At 37.2% G+C, this 27,922-nt stretch overlaps 8 protein-coding genes across 8 annotated transcripts; all 8 read left to right on the forward strand.

Moving 5' to 3' along the window:
• Positions 1–6,357: 6,357 nt before the first annotated feature.
• LOC121530011 (FK506-binding protein 4-like) lies at positions 6,358–7,635 on the forward strand. The gene is made up of 3 exons (XM_041818315.1): positions 6,358–6,365; positions 6,440–6,901; positions 6,952–7,635. The coding sequence occupies exons 1-3, from the start codon at positions 6,358–6,360 to the stop codon at positions 7,130–7,132; spliced, it is 651 nt and encodes a 216-aa protein (XP_041674249.1). The 3' UTR covers positions 7,133–7,635.
• LOC121530012 (FK506-binding protein 4-like) lies at positions 7,546–8,320 on the forward strand. Its single transcript, XM_041818330.1, has 3 exons — positions 7,546–7,553; positions 7,628–8,089; positions 8,140–8,320. Exons 1-3 carry the CDS (start codon positions 7,546–7,548, stop codon positions 8,318–8,320), a joined length of 651 nt encoding a protein of 216 aa, XP_041674264.1.
• A 413-nt stretch (positions 8,321–8,733) lies between these two features.
• Positions 8,734–9,508, forward strand: LOC121530014 (FK506-binding protein 4-like). The gene is made up of 3 exons (XM_041818334.1): positions 8,734–8,741; positions 8,816–9,277; positions 9,328–9,508. Exons 1-3 carry the CDS (start codon positions 8,734–8,736, stop codon positions 9,506–9,508), a joined length of 651 nt encoding a protein of 216 aa, XP_041674268.1.
• Positions 9,509–11,110: 1,602 nt separating this feature from the next.
• On the forward strand, positions 11,111–12,621 carry LOC121530017 (FK506-binding protein 4-like). Its single transcript, XM_041818344.1, has 3 exons — positions 11,111–11,118; positions 11,193–11,654; positions 11,704–12,621. The coding sequence occupies exons 1-3, from the start codon at positions 11,111–11,113 to the stop codon at positions 11,882–11,884; spliced, it is 651 nt and encodes a 216-aa protein (XP_041674278.1). The 3' UTR covers positions 11,885–12,621.
• Positions 12,622–13,485: 864 nt separating this feature from the next.
• Positions 13,486–14,763, forward strand: LOC121530023 (FK506-binding protein 4-like). The gene is made up of 3 exons (XM_041818365.1): positions 13,486–13,493; positions 13,568–14,029; positions 14,080–14,763. The coding sequence occupies exons 1-3, from the start codon at positions 13,486–13,488 to the stop codon at positions 14,258–14,260; spliced, it is 651 nt and encodes a 216-aa protein (XP_041674299.1). The 3' UTR covers positions 14,261–14,763.
• Positions 14,674–15,448, forward strand: LOC121530041 (FK506-binding protein 4-like). The gene is made up of 3 exons (XM_041818374.1): positions 14,674–14,681; positions 14,756–15,217; positions 15,268–15,448. The coding sequence occupies exons 1-3, from the start codon at positions 14,674–14,676 to the stop codon at positions 15,446–15,448; spliced, it is 651 nt and encodes a 216-aa protein (XP_041674308.1).
• Positions 15,449–24,180: 8,732 nt separating this feature from the next.
• Positions 24,181–25,648, forward strand: LOC121530042 (FK506-binding protein 4-like). The gene is made up of 3 exons (XM_041818377.1): positions 24,181–24,188; positions 24,263–24,724; positions 24,775–25,648. Exons 1-3 carry the CDS (start codon positions 24,181–24,183, stop codon positions 24,953–24,955), a joined length of 651 nt encoding a protein of 216 aa, XP_041674311.1. The 3' UTR covers positions 24,956–25,648.
• A 983-nt stretch (positions 25,649–26,631) lies between these two features.
• LOC121530044 (DNA ligase 1-like) lies at positions 26,632–27,369 on the forward strand. The gene is made up of 3 exons (XM_041818386.1): positions 26,632–26,636; positions 26,868–27,101; positions 27,151–27,369. The coding sequence occupies exons 1-3, from the start codon at positions 26,632–26,634 to the stop codon at positions 27,329–27,331; spliced, it is 420 nt and encodes a 139-aa protein (XP_041674320.1). The 3' UTR covers positions 27,332–27,369.
• The last annotated feature ends 553 nt before the right edge of the window (positions 27,370–27,922 follow it).

Consider the following 27,922-nt stretch of genomic DNA (forward strand, 5'->3'; position numbering starts at 1 on the left):
CATTTGCATTGTGTATATACTGTGTGCTGTTCGGTCGGTTGAAACGGATATATACATATGTACATTCACACATAAATATTAAAAAACTAAATTCCGCTAACTTTTGCTACTTACGTACGATTTACGTTTCGTGTTTTTTTTTCTTTGTTTTGATTTATTTGTTTGATATGATTGTATACATAAATACGTATGTACATATGTGTATGTGTGCACTGATCATCGTACACCGACGAGTAAGCGGCGCTGACCGTTGCGGAGTTTACGTTTCTGCCGGCATTGCATTACGTTTTTATTCCTAAAGCCGAAGCGCACTGCCCGTGCGACGACTAACGTCATTTAAGTATATGTATATATGTATATATTTATTTCCTTTTCTTTCGGGTGTCGCTGTCTGCTGCGTAGTTCGCGTTTTTAATGGCGTCGCATTGTTGTACGAATGTCCAATGCCGTAGCGTCGCTGCCCAGGCCACCACTCGTCTGCAAAAACCAAACGATGCCCGCCATCCATCTTTTGTCGTTTGGAACGGTTGTTTGTAGGATTTTATTGATGAGGAATAAAATATGATGGCAAGGCAATGATTTCTTTACGTAAAATTTGAACAAGTCTGAATAAAAAACAAGACATAGCGAATGGCAAAGTAAAAATTAAAACCAAAATATTTGTCTCTTTTAATTTAAAATATGTAATATTTTGCAAGTTCTGCATTAAGTTGCATCATTCATTTTTCTTAATAAAAAGTTTTAGGTTTGAACTCCGATCTATCAAGTATTGAAAAATTGTAGTTTTAATGGGATATGTATCAAATAAACATGTATGATTGTACCGTTATTTTATGTGCCAAAATGTAAAGCGTCACTTTCAATGGCAAAGTTTTTGTTTTTGCGTCGTAATTTTTAAGAAACCGTTACCCACTTGATCGTTTATCATTTGGTTCTTAGTTATTTCTGCTTTTTATGGAGAAGGGAATATAATTTCTTTGCAAGTGTTCCTATCACGTTTTTGAAAGCGTAGTTTAGAAAAACCGTTAGACATTAAATAGTGCCGATTGTTTGGCTTATACACTTGCTTACAGGCATATGTTTGAATGTACATACATATGTCTGTTCATGGGTAAAAATCCGAAGCGCCACTTCCCTCGTTACGCCCGAAGTGCAAATAAGCACTTGAACCACATTCCGCCATTCTGCGATCGTTTGAATTCAGAGCGCTTTTTCGTTTGGTGTTATTAGTGTTGAAGGAATTATATTGTTGCGGTAATGATGTTCTTGCAAGGTGCCGTTGTTTGGTTGACTTATACACATATACATATGCATGTATCTACTTCTATTCGTTAGTGTGTTCAAAGCAGTGTTGCCGTTTTATCCTTTTTCCGGACAGATCTGTCCGGTTTTTAACTGCGTCAGCCGGAAAAAATGTAAAACATCCCCTAGCCTTTTATCTGTCCTTTTTTTATTTTGACCTGGCCTTTTTTATCCGCTTTTTATTTTTGTGTAAAGTGCTGAAAAGTAATCAAAATGTACATTACTTTTATAAGTGCAGTGCAGTGGTGCAGAAAGACAATGAAAAAGCATACTGCAAATGCAGTATAAACCCGAAAATTGACCAGATCCGTGTACATATGGTGACGAAAAAGCACATACAAAATGCGCAGCCCAGGCAAATAAAATTAATTTTAAGCCGATAGCAACAAATGCATTGTGTAGACAAGAAGCGGCACTGGCTATGTTTGTTGCACAGCATGCTGCCACAAATCCAGTTGGCCACCTCAGCAAATTTTTAATAGATTAATTACAGATTATCAAACAATGTCTTCGTTTTTTATACTAATTATATAATAAAATGTAAAATGTGTTTGTCGAAGAGTATATAGATATTATGTTATATAGTAAATGAATTTTTAGTTAATATATTTTTTGCCATGAATATGAAATTCCTGAGAAATATTTAAAAATGATTGGAAGCAACCAATCTACAATAAATCAAAGTTTAGAAGTTTGCAATGATGACATTGACGATGTTCTAAACGATTTGGCAACCAATAAAGAGTGATATTACATAAAATGTATGGAAAAAATATTTTGTCTTGTTTTTTGTCCTTTTTTTTTAAATTTTTGTCCTTTTCTATCCTTTTTTTATAATCAATCTAGCCTTTTTCTATAACGAGCCGACGGCAACACTGGTTCAAAGCCGAAGCGGGTCTGCCCGCGTCACGACCGAAGTGCAAAATAAGCGTTCGAGGCGCAGTTAGCCATTCTTCGTTTTCTTGTCATTTGGTGCGGTTGTCCATAGCGCGAAGCGTCAGATCTTGCAGAGCCGTTTGCGTTTTTAAAGCCAGACACTCGCTGCCGGCATCGTAGCCTGCATAGAATAAATTAAATTGATGAACTTCCCGCCATTTTTTAATGTTTTGTTGTTCGGTAAGGTTACTCGTTTATTCTCTCGTTGTGAAAAAAATAAAATGGAGCGTCATAGTTATTTTTACAATAAATTTAATCAAGTCGAAATTGTATTTTGAAAATGTTTTTTCGATAAATTACTATAAGTGAATGTAAATATATCAAAAATTTTAAGTTGTGTTAAATAAAATTTGGAGTTAGTTAGCCCACGCAATATTCTTACATATTTAAATAAATCTACTGTTTTTTTTTGACGAAAAAGCGCTATGCATAGTTGTCTGCACACTTACTGTTTTTGCCGTCGCCGTATTAAAAATCCGCTGTTCTACTTTTGTTTTCTTTTTCATTGTAAGATGCCGTTGTTGTAAATAAATAAATTAATGTAGTAAAATTGCGTGACAATTAAGCGTATGTGCTTATTAAGTATCAATATTTTATATTTGTCTGTTTTCATTTATTTTCAGTGTCAAGAAACTGCACTTCAATGAATGCCTGGCATCAGAGATTATTTCAATTGCCCAAATTTGACTTTTCGCAGAGAAAAAAACTATTTAATAAGCTTACTCCTATTTTAATAAAAGTGGTTCAGCTTGCTTGATGCGGAATAGAATTAGTGCCACCAATATATTGTTGTATGTATTTATTTGTATTTAAAAATTTTAAATCTCACTCCTTTCTTTTATTTTCAGAGTAAAGAAAATTGTGGTTTGTTACCGTTAATCGGGAAGTGGAGCAACAAAAGTAAATTTAATGGCTTAAATCTGACTAGTCAAGAGGCTGCAATTTTTTTTTTACCGACGGTAGCTCAATTTCGCATACAAGACGTTTGGTTTGCTCAATGCAGAAAAGAGAATAATTCACTGAAAATAAAATGCAGTATGTATACTTTGGATTTCGGTGTTTCGTAGCTAACTTCCTTCCTTTACTTTCAGTGTTTAGGGAAATCACGGTTTAATGGAGGTTAATGGAAAGGGAAAACACAAAGATAACGCCAACTATCTTATAATGATTTCCGTAGAAAAAGCTAAAAGTATTAAAGACTGTTACATCTATTCTTAACAGGGAGGTAAGTACACACATTTTCATAAAAGTTATACAAGTCGAAGTGTACTTTTAAGCAGTTTGTCATATTTTATTGAAACGATAATCCACCATGAGATTAGACTAAGTTTTTCTTTTAAACATATCCAAAAACAATTGTTTAAGCATAAATGAGCATACCTAAAGTTAATTTATAAAAGTTATCCATCAATAATTTTGAAGTTTTAATAGGCTTTTCTTTTCTTACAACCGCCCAACTAGCAGCGCTTAGCTGCCATCGTAAAAAGAAAAACTTATGTGACCTGCCACTCGTCGGTTTTTCTTTGTAAAGGGGTGTGGTTTTTGTTCCGCTTATATACATATATATATCTGTACTGCTCTTTTGTACATCAAAGTAGTATACCCCGCTGCCGCTAGCCCTAACTCTAGCGCCATTAGACATTCTTCTTTTTGGAAAATTTGTTGTGGTTGGTTGTTCTGCTTGTACAAAGTTTTGTATGGCATGTTTAGTGTACGGAAATTTGATATTTGTATTTTTTTACACATCGTCTTCTAATACAAGCACCTTAGTGGGAACACTCAACGTTTACCGTAAAAAAAATACTTGCGGGACATTTGTTTACATTGCTTCTTTGGAGCTTGGTCTTGTCGTTCGTCTTTTGTTTATATAGCTGTACTGCTCTACCACCCGCAAAAGGTTTACAGGTTGTTGTCTACATGGCAAAAAGAAACCACCGCAAATAAGCATGATCTTTTTTAACTCTAATTACACGCTAATCTTGTAGAAAAAGAGTTCATGCAATACATATGAATTATATTTGAAATATTTGTAGTTATACTGATATTGTGGGTTATTAAGTAATGAATTAATTAGGTATACATAAACTATCGATTGTTTATATTTCATTTGAACATAAACGAGAAACAATATTACCAGGCAAAAAAGACCAATTTTTTTCGTGTAAAGTTTGACTCGCAGGCACTAACCAACAAATGTACAAAAAAACGCGAGTCTGCTTATATTTTATTTAAAGTTAAATAAGAATCAATGCTACCAGGTTTTCCTGACGAATGGTGTTCGGGTAAAATTTGACCTTCCGGCACCGACCAACAGATTTGCAAAAAAAAGCGCGAATCTGTATTTTTTTTTTTGTGATGTTCTTTTGACGCCAATAGAGAAGTACGTATACAGAACTTATACGAGACTTTCTGTTGAATTTTGCAAGTGGTTTACTTGAAAGAAAGATAAATTATAGGTTAATTATAAATTAACTACAAAAGAATTAAAACAAATTTATACATAAAGTATAAAGGAAAGCGAAATTCATTACATGTGATTTATAAACATTTATATTAGATTTGTAGATGAAATATCTTACTGTAAAGCGGAAGAGCCATGCAGATTACTAACAGTTGGAGGCTGGTTATACGTAGACTAATTATGCAATAGAGAAATGCTTACAATTATATACTTAACTTATAGGTAACTTGAGGGTGAATTATACAAATGTTTTACTTGAACTAAATAGAAATTGTAGGTGAATTATGAACTATTCACAGGTGAATTAAAATCAAATTATGCATGAGGTGTAGATAAAAGAGAAAATAATTAAAAGTTTTTTTTTATAAATATTTATACTTGTTTTTCAGATAAAATTATTTATTGTAAAGAGGAAAAGCTTTGCAGATTACCAATGGTTTCTGGTTGGTTATACGTATAATTTTTATATAATTTACCCAAACCTATGCACATTGTTTATTAATTGTAGGTGAACTATGCATTGTGCTGTGGAAAGGAAGAGCTTTGCCGTACGCTAACCCGACTTAGATTGTTATCCGAAAGAAGGTTCCACATCAAATGACATGCTATATGCATAGCAAATATAGTTTATACATGGTAAGTACTTGATGAATACATGCTATCCAGATAATATGTAGGAAAAATATGCGTTATATCTATTTTGTTATTTAGTAACGTACATTTTACTGCATGGTTGTGCCCTTTTGGTATTCAAGTACATAATTTAGAACACAACTAACATCATTTGAAGACCGATAATTTTTAATGGTGTTGCCGGACATTACCGTATATATTACAAGGCGTTAACAAATAAGTGTCTTTGTACTGATTGGCGCTGTATTATTTAGGTTTTTGATATATGCTGTCGTCCTAATAGCTTTTCTACTGGCTGTTTGTTGTAGGTCTTTTTGGTTACTTAAATAAGGCTCAAAACTTTCTGAAATAGGTGGCGCCTTATATTTAAGTGTATTTTATAGTGCCTTCCGCATGCTACAAGAGGGAGCTAGTAAATAAAATGTGTTAAGAGTATACTGGATACTATTAGGCAAATTGTTTAAATAGTGAATATTGTTTATTAATACGCTTTTTCACAGGTGCAATATTCGACGAAAGCGTTACATAGGAATTATCGATAACACAACTGACTCACATTATTGGCGTTGTTTAACAGATAACATGAAGAAGAGGACACTAAGGGATCGCTAACCAACACATCATATGCTCCTATATATTGGACTCCTTCAAGCGGACGACGATTGATGGTATCAATGTTGTTTGATAGACGGCGCTGTAAAACTAAAGGCGCATTACACGTCCGTCTCTAGGTTACAAACATGAACAAATAAGACATACCAAAGACAATTTGGATTATATTAAGGATAACGCAAATGTTATACCACACTAGTGATGGTAGAACAATAATAAGAAATGTTAATACTTAAGAATGTTAACCTAAGCAAAAATTGTAAACAAAGCAAAGATTGCACTATATAGATATTGCACTCAGAGCTGTAAGAATATGTTAAAAGTATCTTAAGTAGTCGTAAACAATGTATACACAATGTTCCGAACGATGTTATTAGTTTAAGCAACTGTTAAGCCGTATATAATGTAACACAATGAGCTTGTACACATAGTTAAGCTAGACATAAGTAACGTTCAGCCAATTGCCAGACAATGTTAAGATAATCAATGAGGTAGAAAGGAAGAAAACGACTCAAAGAAGGAAAAGGAGCCCAAGAAGACTGCCAAGGAGTCCAAGAAAGAAACCCCCAAAGCCGCAGAGCAAAACAAAAACAATGATCAGTCCACGATTAATCTCTTTACAGCCAAGAAAGCGGACACCAGCAAGAAAGAGAAGCCAGAAGTTAAGACTGCGGAGAAAGGCAAGAAGAAAGATCAAAACACCAACGATTCCAAGCCAAAAGAAGCTCCCAAAAAGGATACACCAAAAACCTTAGGGAAGCCAAAGAAGGAGGAATCAGTAGAAAAGAGCAACAAAGAAGAAAAGTCGCAGAAAGAAAAAGAAGAAGACTCACCTGCCGCCAGTAATCAAAAAGAAACAAGCAGGAAGAGTAAAGGCAAAAAACAGAAGGAGGAGGTCAACCAGAAGGAAGAAAACGACTCAAGGAAGGAAAAGGACCCCAAGAAGACTACCAAGAAGTACAAGAAAGAACCCCCTAAATATTGTTTATTAATACGCTTTTTTACAGGTTCAACATTCGACGCAAGCGTTACATAGGAATTGGCAATAACACAACAGACATACGGATACATAATGTTGTCTATAACAGAGGCTCTTTCCAGTATACGGCCCTTTGTAGAGAAACTGACTCACATTATTGGCGTTGTTTAACAGATAACATGAAGAAGAGGACACTAAGGGATCGCTAACCAACACATCATATGCTCCTATATATTGGACTCCTTCAAGCGGACGACGATTGATGGTATCAATGTTGTTTGATAGACGGCGCTGTAAAACTAAAGGCGCATTACACGTCCGTCTCTAGGTTACAAACATGAACAAATAAGATGTACCAAAGACAATTTGGATTATATTAAGGATAACGCAAATGTTATACCACACTAGTGATGGTAGAACAATAATAAGAAATGTTAATACTTAAGAATGTTAACCTAAGCAAAAATTGTAAACAAAGCAAAGATTGCACTATATAGATATTGCACTCAGAGCTGTAAGAATATGTTAAAAGTATCTTAAGTAGTCGTAAACAATGTATACACAATGTTCCGAACGATGTTATTAGTTTAAGCAACTGTTAAGCCGTATATAATGTAACACAATGAGCTTGTACACATAGTTAAGCTAGACATAAGTAACGTTCAGCCAATTGCCAGACAATGTTAAGATAATCAATGAGGTAGAAAGGAAGAAAACGACTCAAAGAAGGAAAAGGAGCCCAAGAAGACTGCCAAGGAGTCCAAGAAAGAAACCCCCAAAGCCGCAGAGCAAAACAAAAACAATGATCAGTCCACGATTAATCTCTTTACAGCCAAGAAAGCGGACACCAGCAAGAAAGAGAAGCCAGAAGTTAAGACTGCGGAGAAAGGCAAGAAGAAAGATCAAAACACCAACGATTCCAAGCCAAAAGAAGCTCCCAAAAAGGATACACCAAAAACCTTAGGGAAGCCAAAGAAGGAGGAATCAGTAGAAAAGAGCAACAAAGAAGAAAAGTCCCAGAAAGAAAAAGAAGAAGACTCACCTGCCGCCAGTAATCAAAAAGAAACAACCAGGAAGAGTAAAGGCAAAAAACAGAAGGAGGAGGTCAACCAGAAGGAAGAAAACGACTCAAGGAAGGAAAAGGACCCCAAGAAGACTACCAAGAAGTACAAGAAAGAACCCCCTAAATATTGTTTATTAATACGCTTTTTTACAGGTTCAACATTCGACGCAAGCGTTACATAGGAATTGGCAATAACACAACAGACATACGGATACATAATGTTGTCTATAACAGAGGCTCTTTCCAGTATACGGCCCTTTGTAGAGAAACTGACTCACATTATTGGCGTTGTTTAACAGATAACATGAAGAAGAGGACACTAAGGGATCGCTAACTAACACATCATATGCTCCTATATATTGGACTCCTTCAAGCGGACGACGATTGATGGTATCAATGTTGTTTGATAGACGGCGCTGTAAAACTAAAGGCGCATTACACGTCCGTCTCTAGGTTACAAACATGAACAAATAAGATGTACCAAAGACAATTTGGATTATATTAAGGATAACGCAAATGTTATACCACACTAGTGATGGTAGAACAATAATAAGAAATGTTAATACTTAAGAATGTTAACCTAAGCAAAAATTGTAAACAAAGCAAAGATTGCACTATATAGATATTGCACTCAGAGCTGTAAGAATATGTTAAAAGTATCTTAAGTAGTCGTAAACAATGTATACACAATGTTCCGAACGATGTTATTAGTTTAAGCAACTGTTAAGCCGTATATAATGTAACACAATGAGCTTGTACACATAGTTAAGCTAGACATAAGTAACGTTCAGCCAATTGCCAGACAATGTTAAGATAATCAATGAGGTAGAAAGGAAGAAAACGACTCAAAGAAGGAAAAGGAGCCCAAGAAGACTGCCAAGGAGTCCAAGAAAGAAACCCCCAAAGCCGCAGAGCAAAACAAAAACAATGATCAGTCCACGATTAATCTCTTTACAGCCAAGAAAGCGGACACCAGCAAGAAAGAGAAGCCAGAAGTTAAGACTGCGGAGAAAGGCAAGAAGAAAGATCAAAACACCAACGATTCCAAGCCAAAAGAAGCTCCCAAAAAGGATACACCTACAGCCTTAGGGAAGCCAAAGAAGGAGGAATCAGTAGAAAAGAGCAACAAAGAAGAAAAGTCGCAGAAAGAAAAAGAAGAAGACTCACCTGCCGCCAGTAATCAAAAAGAAACAACCAGGAAGAGTAAAGGCAAAAAACAGAAGGAGGAGGTCAACCAGAAGGAAGAAAACGACTCAAGGAAGGAAAAGGACCCCAAGAAGACTACCAAGAAGTACAAGAAAGAACCCCCTAAATATTGTTTATTAATACGCTTTTTTACAGGTTCAACATTCGACGCAAGCGTTACATAGGAATTGGCAATAACACAACAGACATACGGATACATAATGTTGTCTATAACAGAGGCTCTTTCCAGTATACGGCCCTTTGTAGAGAAACTGACTCACATTATTGGCGTTGTTTAACAGATAACATGAAGAAGAGGACACTAAGGGATCGCTAACTAACACATCATATGCTCCTATATATTGGACTCCTTCAAGCGGACGACGATTGATGGTATCAATGTTGTTTGATAGACGGCGCTGTAAAACTAAAGGCGCATTACACGTCCGTCTCTAGGTTACAAACATGAACAAATAAGATGTACCAAAGACAATTTGGATTATATTAAGGATAACGCAAATGTTATACCACACTAGTGATGGTAGAACAATAATAAGAAATGTTAATACTTAAGAATGTTAACCTAAGCAAAAATTGTAAACAAAGCAAAGATTGCACTATATAGATATTGCACTCAGAGCTGTAAGAATATGTTAAAAGTATCTTAAGTAGTCGTAAACAATGTATACACAATGTTCCGAACGATGTTATTAGTTTAAGCAACTGTTAAGCCGTATATAATGTAACACAATGAGCTTGTACACATAGTTAAGCTAGACATAAGTAACGTTCAGCCAATTGCCAGACAATGTTAAGATAATCAATGAGGTAGAAAGGAAGAAAACGACTCAAAGAAGGAAAAGGAGCCCAAGAAGACTGCCAAGGAGTCCAAGAAAGAAACCCCCAAAGCCGCAGAGCAAAACAAAAACAATGATCAGTCCACGATTAATCTCTTTACAGCCAAGAAAGCGGACACCAGCAAGAAAGAGAAGCCAGAAGTTAAGACTGCGGAGAAAGGCAAGAAGAAAGATCAAAACACCAACGATTCCAAGCCAAAAGAAGCTCCCAAAAAAGGATACACCAAAAGCCTTAGGGAAGCCAAAGAAGGAGGAATCAGTAGAAAAGAGCAACAAAGAAGAAAAGTCGCAGAAAGAAAAAGAAGAAGACTCACCTGCCGCCAGTAATCAAAAAGAAACAACCAGGAAGAGTAAAGGCAAAAAACAGAAGGAGGAGGTCAACCAGAAGGAAGAAAACGACTCAAGGAAGGAAAAGGACCCCAAGAAGACTACCAAGAAGTACAAGAAAGAACCCCCTAAATATTGTTTATTAATACGCTTTTTTACAGGTTCAACATTCGACGCAAGCGTTACATAGGAATTGGCAATAACACAACAGACATACGGATACATAATGTTGTCTATAACAGAGGCTCTTTCCAGTATACGGCCCTTTGTAGAGAAACTGACTCACATTATTGGCGTTGTTTAACAGATAACATGAAGAAGAGGACACTAAGGGATCGCTAACTAACACATCATATGCTCCTATATATTGGACTCCTTCAAGCGGACGACGATTGATGGTATCAATGTTGTTTGATAGACGGCGCTGTAAAACTAAAGGCGCATTACACGTCCGTCTCTAGGTTACAAACATGAACAAATAAGATGTACCAAAGACAATTTGGATTATATTAAGGATAACGCAAATGTTATACCACACTAGTGATGGTAGAACAATAATAAGAAATGTTAATACTTAAGAATGTTAACCTAAGCAAAAATTGTAAACAAAGCAAAGATTGCACTATATAGATATTGCACTCAGAGCTGTAAGAATATGTTAAAAGTATCTTAAGTAGTCGTAAACAATGTATACACAATGTTCCGAACGATGTTATTAGTTTAAGCAACTGTTAAGCCGTATATAATGTAACACAATGAGCTTGTACACATAGTTAAGCTAGACATAAGTAACGTTCAGCCAATTGCCAGACAATGTTAAGATAATCAATGAGGTAGAAAGGAAGAAAACGACTCAAAGAAGGAAAAGGAGCCCAAGAAGACTGCCAAGGAGTCCAAGAAAGAAACCCCCAAAGCCGCAGAGCAAAACAAAAACAATGATCAGTCCACGATTAATCTCTTTACAGCCAAGAAAGCGGACACCAGCAAGAAAGAGAAGCCAGAAGTTAAGACTGCGGAGAAAGGCAAGAAGAAAGATCAAAACACCAACGATTCCAAGCCAAAAGAAGCTCCCAAAAAGGATACACCTACAGCCTTAGGGAAGCCAAAGAAGGAGGAATCAGTAGAAAAGAGCAACAAAGAAGAAAAGTCGCAGAAAGAAAAAGAAGAAGACTCACCTGCCGCCAGTAATCAAAAAGAAACAACCAGGAAGAGTAAAGGCAAAAAACAGAAGGAGGAGGTCAACCAGAAGGAAGAAAACGACTCAAGGAAGGAAAAGGACCCCAAGAAGACTACCAAGAAGTACAAGAAAGAACCCCCTAAATATTGTTTATTAATACGCTTTTTACAGGTTCAACATTCGACGCAAGCGTTACATAGGAATTGGCAATAACACAACAGACATACGGATACATAATGTTGTCTATAACAGAGGCTCTTTCCAGTATACGGCCCTTTGTAGAGAAACTGACTCACATTATTGGCGTTGTTTAACAGATAACATGAAGAAGAGGACACTAAGGGATCGCTAACTAACACATCATATGCTCCTATATATTGGACTCCTTCAAGCGGACGACGATTGATGGTATCAATGTTGTTTGATAGACGGCGCTGTAAAACTAAAGGCGCATTACACGTCCGTCTCTAGGTTACAAACATGAACAAATAAGATGTACCAAAGACAATTTGGATTATATTAAGGATAACGCAAATGTTATACCACACTAGTGATGGTAGAACAATAATAAGAAATGTTAATACTTAAGAATGTTAACCTAAGCAAAAATTGTAAACAAAGCAAAGATTGCACTATATAGATATTGCACTCAGAGCTGTAAGAATATGTTAAAAGTATCTTAAGTAGTCGTAAACAATGTATACACAATGTTCCGAACGATGTTATTAGTTTAAGCAACTGTTAAGCCGTATATAATGTAACACAATGAGCTTGTACACATAGTTAAGCTAGACATAAGTAACGTTCAGCCAATTGCCAGACAATGTTAAGATAATCAATGAGGTAGAAAGGAAGAAAACGACTCAAAGAAGGAAAAGGAGCCCAAGAAGACTGCCAAGGAGTCCAAGAAAGAAACCCCCAAAGCCGCAGAGCAAAACAAAAACAATGATCAGTCCACGATTAATCTCTTTACAGCCAAGAAAGCGGACACCAGCAAGAAAGAGAAGCCAGAAGTTAAGACTGCGGAGAAAGGCAAGAAGAAAGATCAAAACACCAACGATTCCAAGCCAAAAGAAGCTCCCAAAAAGGATACACCAACAGCCTTAGGGAAGCCAAAGAAGGAGGAATCAGTAGAAAAGAGCAACAAAGAAGAAAAGTCGCAGAAAGAAAAAGAAGAAGACTCACCTGCCGCCAGTAATCAAAAAGAAACAACCAGGAAGAGTAAAGGCAAAAAACAGAAGGAGGAGGTCAACCAGAAGGAAGAAAACGACTCAAGGAAGGAAAAGGACCCCAAGAAGACTACCAAGAAGTACAAGAAAGAACCCCCTAAATATTGTTTATTAATACGCTTTTTTACAGGTTCAACATTCGACGCAAGCGTTACATAGGAATTGGCAATAACACAACAGACATACGGATACATAATGTTGTCTATAACAGAGGCTCTTTCCAGTATACGGCCCTTTGTAGAGAAACTGACTCACATTATTGGCGTTGTTTAACAGATAACATGAAGAAGAGGACACTAAGGGATCGCTAACTAACACATCATATGCTCCTATATATTGGACTCCTTCAAGCGGACGACGATTGATGGTATCAATGTTGTTTGATAGACGGCGCTGTAAAACTAAAGGCGCATTACACGTCCGTCTCTAGGTTACAAACATGAACAAATAAGATGTACCAAAGACAATTTGGATTATATTAAGGATAACGCAAATGTTATACCACACTAGTGATGGTAGAACAATAATAAGAAATGTTAATACTTAAGAATGTTAACCTAAGCAAAAATTGTAAACAAAGCAAAGATTGCACTATATAGATATTGCACTCAGAGCTGTAAGAATATGTTAAAAGTATCTTAAGTAGTCGTAAACAATGTATACACAATGTTCCGAACGATGTTATTAGTTTAAGCAACTGTTAAGCCGTATATAATGTAACACAATGAGCTTGTACACATAGTTAAGCTAGACATAAGTAACGTTCAGCCAATTGCCAGACAATGTTAAGATAATCAATGAGGTAGAAAGGAAGAAAACGACTCAAAGAAGGAAAAGGAGCCCAAGAAGACTGCCAAGGAGTCCAAGAAAGAAACCCCCAAAGCCGCAGAGCAAAACAAAAACAATGATCAGTCCACGATTAATCTCTTTACAGCCAAGAAAGCGGACACCAGCAAGAAAGAGAAGCCAGAAGTTAAGACTGCGGAGAAAGGCAAGAAGAAAGATCAAAACACCAACGATTCCAAGCCAAAAGAAGCTCCCAAAAAGGATACACCTACAGCCTTAGGGAAGCCAAAGAAGGAGGAATCAGTAGAAAAGAGCAACAAAGAAGAAAAGTCGCAGAAAGAAAAAGAAGAAGACTCACCTGCCGCCAGTAATCAAAAAGAAACAACCAGGAAGAGTAAAGGCAAAAAACAGAAGGAGGAGGTCAACCAGAAGGAAGAAAACGACTCAAGGAAGGAAAAGGACCCCAAGAAGACTACCAAGAAGTACAAGAAAGAACCCCCTAAATATTGTTTATTAATACGCTTTTTTACAGGTTCAACATTCGACGCAAGCGTTACATAGGAATTGGCAATAACACAACAGACATACGGATACATAATGTTGTCTATAACAGAGGCTCTTTCCAGTATACGGCCCTTTGTAGAGAAACTGACTCACATTATTGGCGTTGTTTAACAGATAACATGAAGAAGAGGACACTAAGGGATCGCTAACTAACACATCATATGCTCCTATATATTGGACTCCTTCAAGCGGACGACGATTGATGGTATCAATGTTGTTTGATAGACGGCGCTGTAAAACTAAAGGCGCATTACACGTCCGTCTCTAGGTTACAAACATGAACAAATAAGATGTACCAAAGACAATTTGGATTATATTAAGGATAACGCAAATGTTATACCACACTAGTGATGGTAGAACAATAATAAGAAATGTTAATACTTAAGAATGTTAACCTAAGCAAAAATTGTAAACAAAGCAAAGATTGCACTATATAGATATTGCACTCAGAGCTGTAAGAATATGTTAAAAGTATCTTAAGTAGTCGTAAACAATGTATACACAATGTTCCGAACGATGTTATTAGTTTAAGCAACTGTTAAGCCGTATATAATGTAACACAATGAGCTTGTACACATAGTTAAGCTAGACATAAGTAACGTTCAGCCAATTGCCAGACAATGTTAAGATAATCAATGAGGTAGAAAGGAAGAAAACGACTCAAAGAAGGAAAAGGAGCCCAAGAAGACTGCCAAGGAGTCCAAGAAAGAAACCCCCAAAGCCGCAGAGCAAAACAAAAACAATGATCAGTCCACGATTAATCTCTTTACAGCCAAGAAAGCGGACACCAGCAAGAAAGAGAAGCCAGAAGTTAAGACTGCGGAGAAAGGCAAGAAGAAAGATCAAAACACCAACGATTCCAAGCCAAAAGAAGCTCCCAAAAAGGATACACCAAAAACCTTAGGGAAGCCAAAGAAGGAGGAATCAGTAGAAAAGAGCAACAAAGAAGAAAAGTCGCAGAAAGAAAAAGAAGAAGACTCACCTGCCGCCAGTAATCAAAAAGAAACAACCAGGAAGAGTAAAGGCAAAAAACAGAAGGAGGAGGTCAACCAGAAGGAAGAAAACGACTCAAGGAAGGAAAAGGACCCCAAGAAGACTACCAAGAAGTACAAGAAAGAACCCCCTAAATATTGTTTATTAATACGCTTTTTTACAGGTTCAACATTCGACGCAAGCGTTACATAGGAATTGGCAATAACACAACAGACATACGGATACATAATGTTGTCTATAACAGAGGCTCTTTCCAGTATACGGCCCTTTGTAGAGAAACTGACTCACATTATTGGCGTTGTTTAACAGATAACATGAAGAAGAGGACACTAAGGGATCGCTAACCAACACATCATATGCTCCTATATATTGGACTCCTTCAAGCGGACGACGATTGATGGTATCAATGTTGTTTGATAGACGGCGCTGTAAAACTAAAGGCGCATTACACGTCCGTCTCTAGGTTACAAACATGAACAAATAAGATGTACCAAAGACAATTTGGATTATATTAAGGATAACGCAAATGTTATACCACACTAGTGATGGTAGAACAATAATAAGAAATGTTAATACTTAAGAATGTTAACCTAAGCAAAAATTGTAAACAAAGCAAAGATTGCACTATATAGATATTGCACTCAGAGCTGTAAGAATATGTTAAAAGTATCTTAAGTAGTCGTAAACAATGTATACACAATGTTCCGAACGATGTTATTAGTTTAAGCAACTGTTAAGCCGTATATAATGTAACACAATGAGCTTGTACACATAGTTAAGCTAGACATAAGTAACGTTCAGCCAATTGCCAGACAATGTTAAGATAATCAATGAGGTAGAAAGGAAGAAAACGACTCAAAGAAGGAAAAGGAGCCCAAGAAGACTGCCAAGGAGTCCAAGAAAAGAAACCCCCAAAGCCGCAGAGCAAAACAAAAACAATGATCAGTCCACGATTAATCTCTTTACAGCCAAGAAAGCGGACACCAGCAAGAAAGAGAAGCCAGAAGTTAAGACTGCGGAGAAAGGCAAGAAGAAAGATCAAAACACCAACGATTCCAAGCCAAAAGAAGCTCCCAAAAAGGATACACCAAAAACCTTAGGGAAGCCAAAGAAGGAGGAATCAGTAGAAAAGAGCAACAAAGAAGAAAAGTCGCAGAAAGAAAAAGAAGAAGACTCACCTGCCGCCAGTAATCAAAAAGAAACAACCAGGAAGAGTAAAGGCAAAAAACAGAAGGAGGAGGTCAACCAGAAGGAAGAAAACGACTCAAGGAAGGAAAAGGACCCCAAGAAGACTACCAAGAAGTACAAGAAAGAACCCCCTAAATATTGTTTATTAATACGCTTTTTTACAGGTTCAACATTCGACGCAAGCGTTACATAGGAATTGGCAATAACACAACAGACATACGGATACATAATGTTGTCTATAACAGAGGCTCTTTCCAGTATACGGCCCTTTGTAGAGAAACTGACTCACATTATTGGCGTTGTTTAACAGATAACATGAAGAAGAGGACACTAACGGATCGCTAACCAACACATCATATGCTCCTATATATTGGACTCCTTCAAGCGGACGACGATTGATGGTATCAATGTTGTTTGATAGACGGCGCTGTAAAACTAAAGGCGCATTACACGTCCGTCTCTAGGTTACAAACATGAACAAATAAGACATGTACCAAAGACAATTTGGATTATATTAAGGATAACGCAAATGTTATACCACACTAGTGATGGTAGAACAATAATAAGAAATGTTAATACTTAAGAATGTTAACCTAAGCAAAAATTGTAAACAAAGCAAAGATTGCACTATATAGATATTGCACTCAGAGCTGTAAGAATATGTTAAAAGTATCTTAAGTAGTCGTAAACAATGTATACACAATGTTCCGAACGATGTTATTAGTTTAAGCAACTGTTAAGCCGTATATAATGTAACACAATGAGCTTGTACACATAGTTAAGCTAGACATAAGTAACGTTCAGCCAATTGCCAGACAATGTTAAGATAATCAATGAGGTAGAAAGGAAGAAAACGACTCAAAGAAGGAAAAGGAGCCCAAGAAGACTGCCAAGGAGTCCAAGAAAGAAACCCCCAAAGCCGCAGAGCAAAACAAAAACAATGATCAGTCCACGATTGATCTCTTTACAGCCAAGAAAGCGGACACCAGCAAGAAAGAGAAGCCAGAAGTTAAGACTGCGGAGAAAGGCAAGAAGAAAGATCAAAACACCAACGATTCCAAGCCAAAAGAAGCTCCCAAAAAGGATACACCAAAAACCTTAGGGAAGCCAAAGAAGGAGGAATCAGTAGAAAAGAGCAACAAAGAAGAAAAGTCGCAGAAAGAAAAAGAAGAAGACTCACCTGCCGCCAGTAATCAAAAAGAAACAAGCAGGAAGAGTAAAGGCAAAAAACAGAAGGAGGAGGTCAACCAGAAGGAAGAAAACGACTCAAGGAAGGAAAAGGACCCCAAGAAGACTACCAAGAAGTACAAGAAAGAACCCCCTAAATATTGTTTATTAATACGCTTTTTTACAGGTTCAACATTCGACGCAAGCGTTACATAGGAATTGGCAATAACACAACAGACATACGGATACATAATGTTGTCTATAACAGAGGCTCTTTCCAGTATACGGCCCTTTGTAGAGAAACTGACTCACATTATTGGCGTTGTTTAACAGATAACATGAAGAAGAGGACACTAACGGATCGCTAACCAACACATCATATGCTCCTATATATTGGACTCCTTCAAGCGGACGACGATTGATGGTATCAATGTTGTTTGATAGACGGCGCTGTAAAACTAAAGGCGCATTACACGTCCGTCTCTAGGTTACATACATGAACAAATAAGACATACCAAAGACAATTTGGATTATATTAAGGATAACGCAAATGTTATACCACACTAGTGATGGTAGAACAATAATAAGAAATGTTAATACTTAAGAATGTTAACCTAAGCAAAAATTGTAAACAAAGCAAAGATTGCACTATATAGATACTGCACTCAGAGCTGTAAGAATATGTTAAAAGTATCTTAAGTAGTCGTAAACAATGTATACACAATGTTCCGAACGATGTTATTAGTTTAAGCAACTGTTAAGCCGTATATAATGTAACACAATGAGCTTGTACACATAGTTAAGCTAGACATAAGTAACGTTCAGCCAATTGCCAGACAATGTTAAGATAATCAATGAGGTAGAAAGGAAGAAAACGACTCAAAGAAGGAAAAGGAGCCCAAGAAGACTGCCAAGGAGTCCAAGAAAGAAACCCCCAAAGCCGCAGAGCAAAACAAAAACAATGATCAGTCCACGATTGATCTCTTTACAGCCAAGAAAGCGGACACCAGCAAGAAAGAGAAGCCAGAAGTTAAGACTGCGGAGAAAGGCAAGAAGAAAGATCAAACCACAGACGATTCCAAGCCAAAAGAAGCTCCCAAAAAGGATACACCAAAAACCTTAGGGAAGCCAAAGAAGGAGGAATCAGTAGAAAAGAGCAACAAAGAAGAAAAGTCGCAGAAAGAAAAAGAAGAAGACTCACCTGCCGCCAGTAATCAAAAAGAAACAAGCAGGAAGAGTAAAGGCAAAAAACAGAAGGAGGAGGTCAACCAGAAGGAAGAAAACGACTCAAGGAAGGAAAAGGACCCCAAGAAGACTACCAAGAAGTACAAGAAAGAACCCCCTAAATATTGTTTATTAATACGCTTTTTTACAGGTTCAACATTCGACGCAAGCGTTACATAGGAATTGGCAATAACACAACAGACATACGGATACATAATGTTGTCTATAACAGAGGCTCTTTCCAGTATACGGCCCTTTGTAGAGAAACTGACTCACATTATTGGCGTTGTTTAACAGATAACATGAAGAAGAGGACACTAACGGATCGCTAACCAACACATCATATGCTCCTATATATTGGACTCCTTCAAGCGGACGACGATTGATGGTATCAATGTTGTTTGATAGACGGCGCTGTAAAACTAAAGGCGCATTACACGTCCGTCTCTAGGTTACATACATGAACAAATAAGACATACCAAAGACAATTTGGATTATATTAAGGATAACGCAAATGTTATACCACACTAGTGATGGTAGAACAATAATAAGAAATGTTAATACTTAAGAATGTTAACCTAAGCAAAAATTGTAAACAAAGCAAAGATTGCACTATATAGATACTGCACTCAGAGCTGTAAGAATATGTTAAAAGTATCTTAAGTAGTCGTAAACAATGTATACACAATGTTCCGAACGATGTTATTAGTTTAAGCAACTGTTAAGCCGTATATAATGTAACACAATGAGCTTGTACACATAGTTAAGCTAGACATAAGTAACGTTCAGCCAATTGCCAGACAATGTTAAGATAATCAATGAGGTAGAAAGGAAGAAAACGACTCAAAGAAGGAAAAGGAGCCCAAGAAGACTGCCAAGGAGTCCAAGAAAGAAACCCCCAAAGCCGCAGAGCAAAACAAAAACAATGATCAGTCCACGATTGATCTCTTTACAGCCAAGAAAGCGGACACCAGCAAGAAAGAGAAGCCAGAAGTTAAGACTGCGGAGAAAGGCAAGAAGAAAGATCAAACCACAGACGATTCCAAGCCAAAAGAAGCTCCCAAAAAGGATACACCAAAAACCTTAGGGAAGCCAAAGAAGGAGGAATCAGTAGAAAAGAGCAACAAAGAAGAAAAGTCCCAGAAAGAAAAAGAAGAAGACTCACCTGCCGCCAGTAATCAAAAAGAAACAAGCAGGAAGAGTAAAGGCAAAAAACAGAAGGAGGAGGTCAACCAGAAGGAAGAAAACGACTCAAGGAAGGAAAAGGACCCCAAGAAGACTACCAAGAAGTACAAGAAAGAACCCCCTAAATATTGTTTATTAATACGCTTTTTTACAGGTTCAACATTCGACGCAAGCGTTACATAGGAATTGGCAATAACACAACAGACATACGGATACATAATGTTGTCTATAACAGAGGCTCTTTCCAGTATACGGCCCTTTGTAGAGAAACTGACTCACATTATTGGCGTTGTTTAACAGATAACATGAAGAAGAGGACACTAACGGATCGCTAACCAACACATCATATGCTCCTATATATTGGACTCCTTCAAGCGGACGACGATTGATGGTATCAATGTTGTTTGATAGACGGCGCTGTAAAACTAAAGGCGCATTACACGTCCGTCTCTAGGTTACATACATGAACAAATAAGACATACCAAAGACAATTTGGATTATATTAAGGATAACGCAAATGTTATACCACACTAGTGATGGTAGAACAATAATAAGAAATGTTAATACTTAAGAATGTTAACCTAAGCAAAAATTGTAAACAAAGCAAAGATTGCACTATATAGATACTGCACTCAGAGCTGTAAGAATATGTTAAAAGTATCTTAAGTAGTCGTAAACAATGTATACACAATGTTCCGAACGATGTTATTAGTTTAAGCAACTGTTAAGCCGTATATAATGTAACACAATGAGCTTGTACACATAGTTAAGCTAGACATAAGTAACGTTCAGCCAATTGCCAGACAATGTTAAGATAATCAATGAGGTAGAAAGGAAGAAAACGACTCAAAGAAGGAAAAGGAGCCCAAGAAGACTGCCAAGGAGTCCAAGAAAGAAACCCCCAAAGCCGCAGAGCAAAACAAAAACAATGATCAGTCCACGATTGATCTCTTTACAGCCAAGAAAGCGGACACCAGCAAGAAAGAGAAGCCAGAAGTTAAGACTGCGGAGAAAGGCAAGAAGAAAGATCAAACCACAGACGATTCCAAGCCAAAAGAAGCTCCCAAAAAGGATACACCAAAAACCTTAGGGAAGCCAAAGAAGGAGGAATCAGTAGAAAAGAGCAACAAAGAAGAAAAGTCCCAGAAAGAAAAAGAAGAAGACTCACCTGCCGCCAGTAATCAAAAAGAAACAAGCAGGAAGAGTAAAGGCAAAAAACAGAAGGAGGAGGTCAACCAGAAGGAAGAAAACGACTCAAGGAAGGAAAAGGACCCCAAGAAGACTACCAAGAAGTACAAGAAAGAACCCCCTAAATATTGTTTATTAATACGCTTTTTTACAGGTTCAACATTCGACGCAAGCGTTACATAGGAATTGGCAATAACACAACAGACATACGGATACATAATGTTGTCTATAACAGAGGCTCTTTCCAGTATACGGCCCTTTGTAGAGAAACTGACTCACATTATTGGCGTTGTTTAACAGATAACATGAAGAAGAGGACACTAACGGATCGCTAACCAACACATCATATGCTCCTATATATTGGACTCCTTCAAGCGGACGACGATTGATGGTATCAATGTTGTTTGATAGACGGCGCTGTAAAACTAAAGGCGCATTACACGTCCGTCTCTAGGTTACATACATGAACAAATAAGACATACCAAAGACAATTTGGATTATATTAAGGATAACGCAAATGTTATACCACACTAGTGATGGTAGAACAATAATAAGAAATGTTAATACTTAAGAATGTTAACCTAAGCAAAAATTGTAAACAAAGCAAAGATTGCACTATATAGATACTGCACTCAGAGCTGTAAGAATATGTTAAAAGTATCTTAAGTAGTCGTAAACAATGTATACACAATGTTCCGAACGATGTTATTAGTTTAAGCAACTGTTAAGCCGTATATAATGTAACACAATGAGCTTGTACACATAGTTAAGCTAGACATAAGTAACGTTCAGCCAATTGCCAGACAATGTTAAGATAATCAATGAGGTAGAAAGGAAGAAAACGACTCAAAGAAGGAAAAGGAGCCCAAGAAGACTGCCAAGGAGTCCAAGAAAGAAACCCCCAAAGCCGCAGAGCAAAACAAAAACAATGATCAGTCCACGATTGATCTCTTTACAGCCAAGAAAGCGGACACCAGCAAGAAAGAGAAGCCAGAAGTTAAGACTGCGGAGAAAGGCAAGAAGAAAGATCAAACCACAGACGATTCCAAGCCAAAAGAAGCTCCCAAAAAGGATACACCAAAAACCTTAGGGAAGCCAAAGAAGGAGGAATCAGTAGAAAAGAGCAACAAAGAAGAAAAGTCCCAGAAAGAAAAAGAAGAAGACTCACCTGCCGCCAGTAATCAAAAAGAAACAAGCAGGAAGAGTAAAGGCAAAAAACAGAAGGAGGAGGTCAACCAGAAGGAAGAAAACGACTCAAGGAAGGAAAAGGACCCCAAGAAGACTACCAAGAAGTACAAGAAAGAACCCCCTAAATATTGTTTATTAATACGCTTTTTTACAGGTTCAACATTCGACGCAAGCGTTACATAGGAATTGGCAATAACACAACAGACATACGGATACATAATGTTGTCTATAACAGAGGCTCTTTCCAGTATACGGCCCTTTGTAGAGAAACTGACTCACATTATTGGCGTTGTTTAACAGATAACATGAAGAAGAGGACACTAACGGATCGCTAACCAACACATCATATGCTCCTATATATTGGACTCCTTCAAGCGGACGACGATTGATGGTATCAATGTTGTTTGATAGACGGCGCTGTAAAACTAAAGGCGCATTACACGTCCGTCTCTAGGTTACATACATGAACAAATAAGACATACCAAAGACAATTTGGATTATATTAAGGATAACGCAAATGTTATACCACACTAGTGATGGTAGAACAATAATAAGAAATGTTAATACTTAAGAATGTTAACCTAAGCAAAAATTGTAAACAAAGCAAAGATTGCACTATATAGATACTGCACTCAGAGCTGTAAGAATATGTTAAAAGTATCTTAAGTAGTCGTAAACAATGTATACACAATGTTCCGAACGATGTTATTAGTTTAAGCAACTGTTAAGCCGTATATAATGTAACACAATGAGCTTGTACACATAGTTAAGCTAGACATAAGTAACGTTCAGCCAATTGCCAGACAATGTTAAGATAATCAATGAGGTAGAAAGGAAGAAAACGACTCAAAGAAGGAAAAGGAGCCCAAGAAGACTGCCAAGGAGTCCAAGAAAGAAACCCCCAAAGCCGCAGAGCAAAACAAAAACAATGATCAGTCCACGATTGATCTCTTTACAGCCAAGAAAGCGGACACCAGCAAGAAAGAGAAGCCAGAAGTTAAGACTGCGGAGAAAGGCAAGAAGAAAGATCAAACCACAGACGATTCCAAGCCAAAAGAAGCTCCCAAAAAGGATACACCAAAAACCTTAGGGAAGCCAAAGAAGGAGGAATCAGTAGAAAAGAGCAACAAAGAAGAAAAGTCGCAGAAAGAAAAAGAAGAAGACTCACCTGCCGCCAGTAATCAAAAAGAAACAAGCAGGAAGAGTAAAGGCAAAAAACAGAAGGAGGAGGTCAACCAGAAGGAAGAAAACGACTCAAGGAAGGAAAAGGACCCCAAGAAGACTACCAAGAAGTACAAGAAAGAACCCCCTAAATATTGTTTATTAATACGCTTTTTTACAGGTTCAACATTCGACGCAAGCGTTACATAGGAATTGGCAATAACACAACAGACATACGGATACATAATGTTGTCTATAACAGAGGCTCTTTCCAGTATACGGCCCTTTGTAGAGAAACTGACTCACATTATTGGCGTTGTTTAACAGATAACATGAAGAAGAGGACACTAACGGATCGCTAACCAACACATCATATGCTCCTATATATTGGACTCCTTCAAGCGGACGACGATTGATGGTATCAATGTTGTTTGATAGACGGCGCTGTAAAACTAAAGGCGCATTACACGTCCGTCTCTAGGTTACATACATGAACAAATAAGACATACCAAAGACAATTTGGATTATATTAAGGATAACGCAAATGTTATACCACACTAGTGATGGTAGAACAATAATAAGAAATGTTAATACTTAAGAATGTTAACCTAAGCAAAAATTGTAAACAAAGCAAAGATTGCACTATATAGATACTGCACTCAGAGCTGTAAGAATATGTTAAAAGTATCTTAAGTAGTCGTAAACAATGTATACACAATGTTCCGAACGATGTTATTAGTTTAAGCAACTGTTAAGCCGTATATAATGTAACACAATGAGCTTGTACACATAGTTAAGCTAGACATAAGTAACGTTCAGCCAATTGCCAGACAATGTTAAGATAATCAATGAGGTAGAAAGGAAGAAAACGACTCAAAGAAGGAAAAGGAGCCCAAGAAGACTGCCAAGGAGTCCAAGAAAGAAACCCCCAAAGCCGCAGAGCAAAACAAAAACAATGATCAGTCCACGATTGATCTCTTTACAGCCAAGAAAGCGGACACCAGCAAGAAAGAGAAGCCAGAAGTTAAGACTGCGGAGAAAGGCAAGAAGAAAGATCAAACCACAGACGATTCCAAGCCAAAAGAAGCTCCCAAAAAGGATACACCAAAAACCTTAGGGAAGCCAAAGAAGGAGGAATCAGTAGAAAAGAGCAACAAAGAAGAAAAGTCCCAGAAAGAAAAAGAAGAAGACTCACCTGCCGCCAGTAATCAAAAAGAAACAAGCAGGAAGAGTAAAGGCAAAAAACAGAAGGAGGAGGTCAACCAGAAGGAAGAAAACGACTCAAGGAAGGAAAAGGACCCCAAGAAGACTACCAAGAAGTACAAGAAAGAACCCCCTAAATATTGTTTATTAATACGCTTTTTTACAGGTTCAACATTCGACGCAAGCGTTACATAGGAATTGGCAATAACACAACAGACATACGGATACATAATGTTGTCTATAACAGAGGCTCTTTCCAGTATACGGCCCTTTGTAGAGAAACTGACTCACATTATTGGCGTTGTTTAACAGATAACATGAAGAAGAGGACACTAACGGATCGCTAACCAACACATCATATGCTCCTATATATTGGACTCCTTCAAGCGGACGACGATTGATGGTATCAATGTTGTTTGATAGACGGCGCTGTAAAACTAAAGGCGCATTACACGTCCGTCTCTAGGTTACATACATGAACAAATAAGACATACCAAAGACAATTTGGATTATATTAAGGATAACGCAAATGTTATACCACACTAGTGATGGTAGAACAATAATAAGAAATGTTAATACTTAAGAATGTTAACCTAAGCAAAAATTGTAAACAAAGCAAAGATTGCACTATATAGATACTGCACTCAGAGCTGTAAGAATATGTTAAAAGTATCTTAAGTAGTCGTAAACAATGTATACACAATGTTCCGAACGATGTTATTAGTTTAAGCAACTGTTAAGCCGTATATAATGTAACACAATGAGCTTGTACACATAGTTAAGCTAGACATAAGTAACGTTCAGCCAATTGCCAGACAATGTTAAGATAATCAATGAGGTAGAAAGGAAGAAAACGACTCAAAGAAGGAAAAGGAGCCCAAGAAGACTGCCAAGGAGTCCAAGAAAGAAACCCCCAAAGCCGCAGAGCAAAACAAAAACAATGATCAGTCCACGATTGATCTCTTTACAGCCAAGAAAGCGGACACCAGCAAGAAAGAGAAGCCAGAAGTTAAGACTGCGGAGAAAGGCAAGAAGAAAGATCAAAACCACAGACGATTCCAAGCCAAAAGAAGCTCCCAAAAAGGATACACCAAAAACCTTAGGGAAGCCAAAGAAGGAGGAATCAGTAGAAAAGAGCAACAAAGAAGAAAAGTCGCAGAAAGAAAAAGAAGAAGACTCACCTGCCGCCAGTAATCAAAAAGAAACAAGCAGGAAGAGTAAAGGCAAAAAACAGAAGGAGGAGGTCAACCAGAAGGAAGAAAACGACTCAAGGAAGGAAAAGGACCCCAAGAAGACTACCAAGAAGTACAAGAAAAGAACCCCCTAAATATTGTTTATTAATACGCTTTTTTACAGGTTCAACATTCGACGCAAGCGTTACATAGGAATTGGCAATAACACAACAGACATACGGATACATAATGTTGTCTATAACAGAGGCTCTTTCCATAAACCGCCCCTTTTTGGGAAAACAAATTCACATTATTTTTAATATTTAACAAATAAAAAGAAGAAGAAGAAAAGGACAAATAACAAAAAAACACAACATAAATTATAAATATTTAAAAATTCAAGCGGAAGAAGATTGATAATATTAATGTTAATAAAATAAAAAGGAAAAAAAAAAAAAAAAAACAAACCCCATTCTTTTTTTAGGTTACAAACATGAACAAATAAGATGTACCAAAGACAATTTGGATTATATTAAGGATAACGCAAATGTTATACCACACTAGTGATGGTAGAACAATAATAAGAAATGTTAATACTTAAGAATGTTAACCTAAGCAAAAATTGTAAACAAAGCAAAGATTGCACTATATAGATATTGCACTCAGAGCTGTAAGAATATGTTAAAAGTATCTTAAGTAGTCGTAAACAATGTATACACAATGTTCCGAACGATGTTATTAGTTTAAGCAACTGTTAAGCCGTATATAATGTAACACAATGAGCTTGTACACATAGTTAAGCTAGACATAAGTAACGTTCAGCCAATTGCCAGACAATGTTAAGATAATCAATGAGGTAGAAAGGAAGAAAACGACTCAAAGAAGGAAAAGGAGCCCAAGAAGACTGCCAAGGAGTCCAAGAAAGAAACCCCCAAAGCCGCAGAGCAAAACAAAAACAATGATCAGTCCACGATTAATCTCTTTACAGCCAAGAAAGCGGACACCAGCAAGAAAGAGAAGCCAGAAGTTAAGACTGCGGAGAAAGGCAAGAAGAAAGATCAAAACACCAACGATTCCAAGCCAAAAGAAGCTCCCAAAAGGATACACCAAAAACCTTAGGGAAGCCAAAGAAGGAGGAATCAGTAGAAAAGAGCAACAAAGAAGAAAAGTCGCAGAAAGAAAAAGAAGAAGACTCACCTGCCGCCAGTAATCAAAAAGAAACAAGCAGGAAGAGTAAAGGCAAAAAACAGAAGGAGGAGGTCAACCAGAAGGAAGAAAACGACTCAAGGAAGGAAAAGGACCCCAAGAAGACTACCAAGAAGTACAAGAAAAGAACCCCTAAATATTGTTTATTAATACGCTTTTTACAGGTTCAACATTCGACGCAAGCGTTACATAGGAATTGGCAATAACACAACAGACATACGGATACATAATGTTGTCTATAACAGAGGCTCTTTCCAGTATACGGCCCTTTGTAGAGAAACTGACTCACATTATTGGCGTTGTTTAACAGATAACATGAAGAAGAGGACACTAAGGGATCGCTAACTAACACATCATATGCTCCTATATATTGGACTCCTTCAAGCGGACGACGATTGGATGGTATCAATGTTGTTTGATAGACGGCGCTGTAAAACTAAAGGCGCATTACACGTCCGTCTCTAGGGTTACAAACATGAACAAATAAGATGTACCAAAGACAATTTGGATTATATTAAGGATAACGCAAATGTTATACCACACTAGTGATGGTAGAACAATAATAAGAAATGTTAATACTTAAGAATGTTAACCTAAGCAAAAATTGTAAACAAAGCAAAGATTGCACTATATAGATATTGCACTCAGAGCTGTAAGAATATGTTAAAAGTATCTTAAGTAGGTCGTAAACAATGTATACACAATGTTCCGAACGAGTGTTATTAGTTTAAGCAACTGTTAAGCCGTATATAATGTAACACAATGAGCTTGTACACATAGTTAAGCTAGACATAAGTAACGTTCAGCCAATTGCCAGACAATGTTAAGATAATCAATGAGGTAGAAAGGAAGAAAACGACTCAAAGAAGGAAAAGGAGCCCAAGAAGACTGCCAAGGAGTCCAAGAAAGAAACCCCCAAAGCCGCAGAGAGCAAAA

This window comes from Drosophila eugracilis, unplaced genomic scaffold (assembly GCF_018153835.1).
Source record: "Drosophila eugracilis isolate 14026-0451.02 unplaced genomic scaffold, ASM1815383v1 contig_1101, whole genome shotgun sequence".
NCBI lineage: Eukaryota > Metazoa > Arthropoda > Insecta > Diptera > Drosophilidae > Drosophila > Drosophila eugracilis.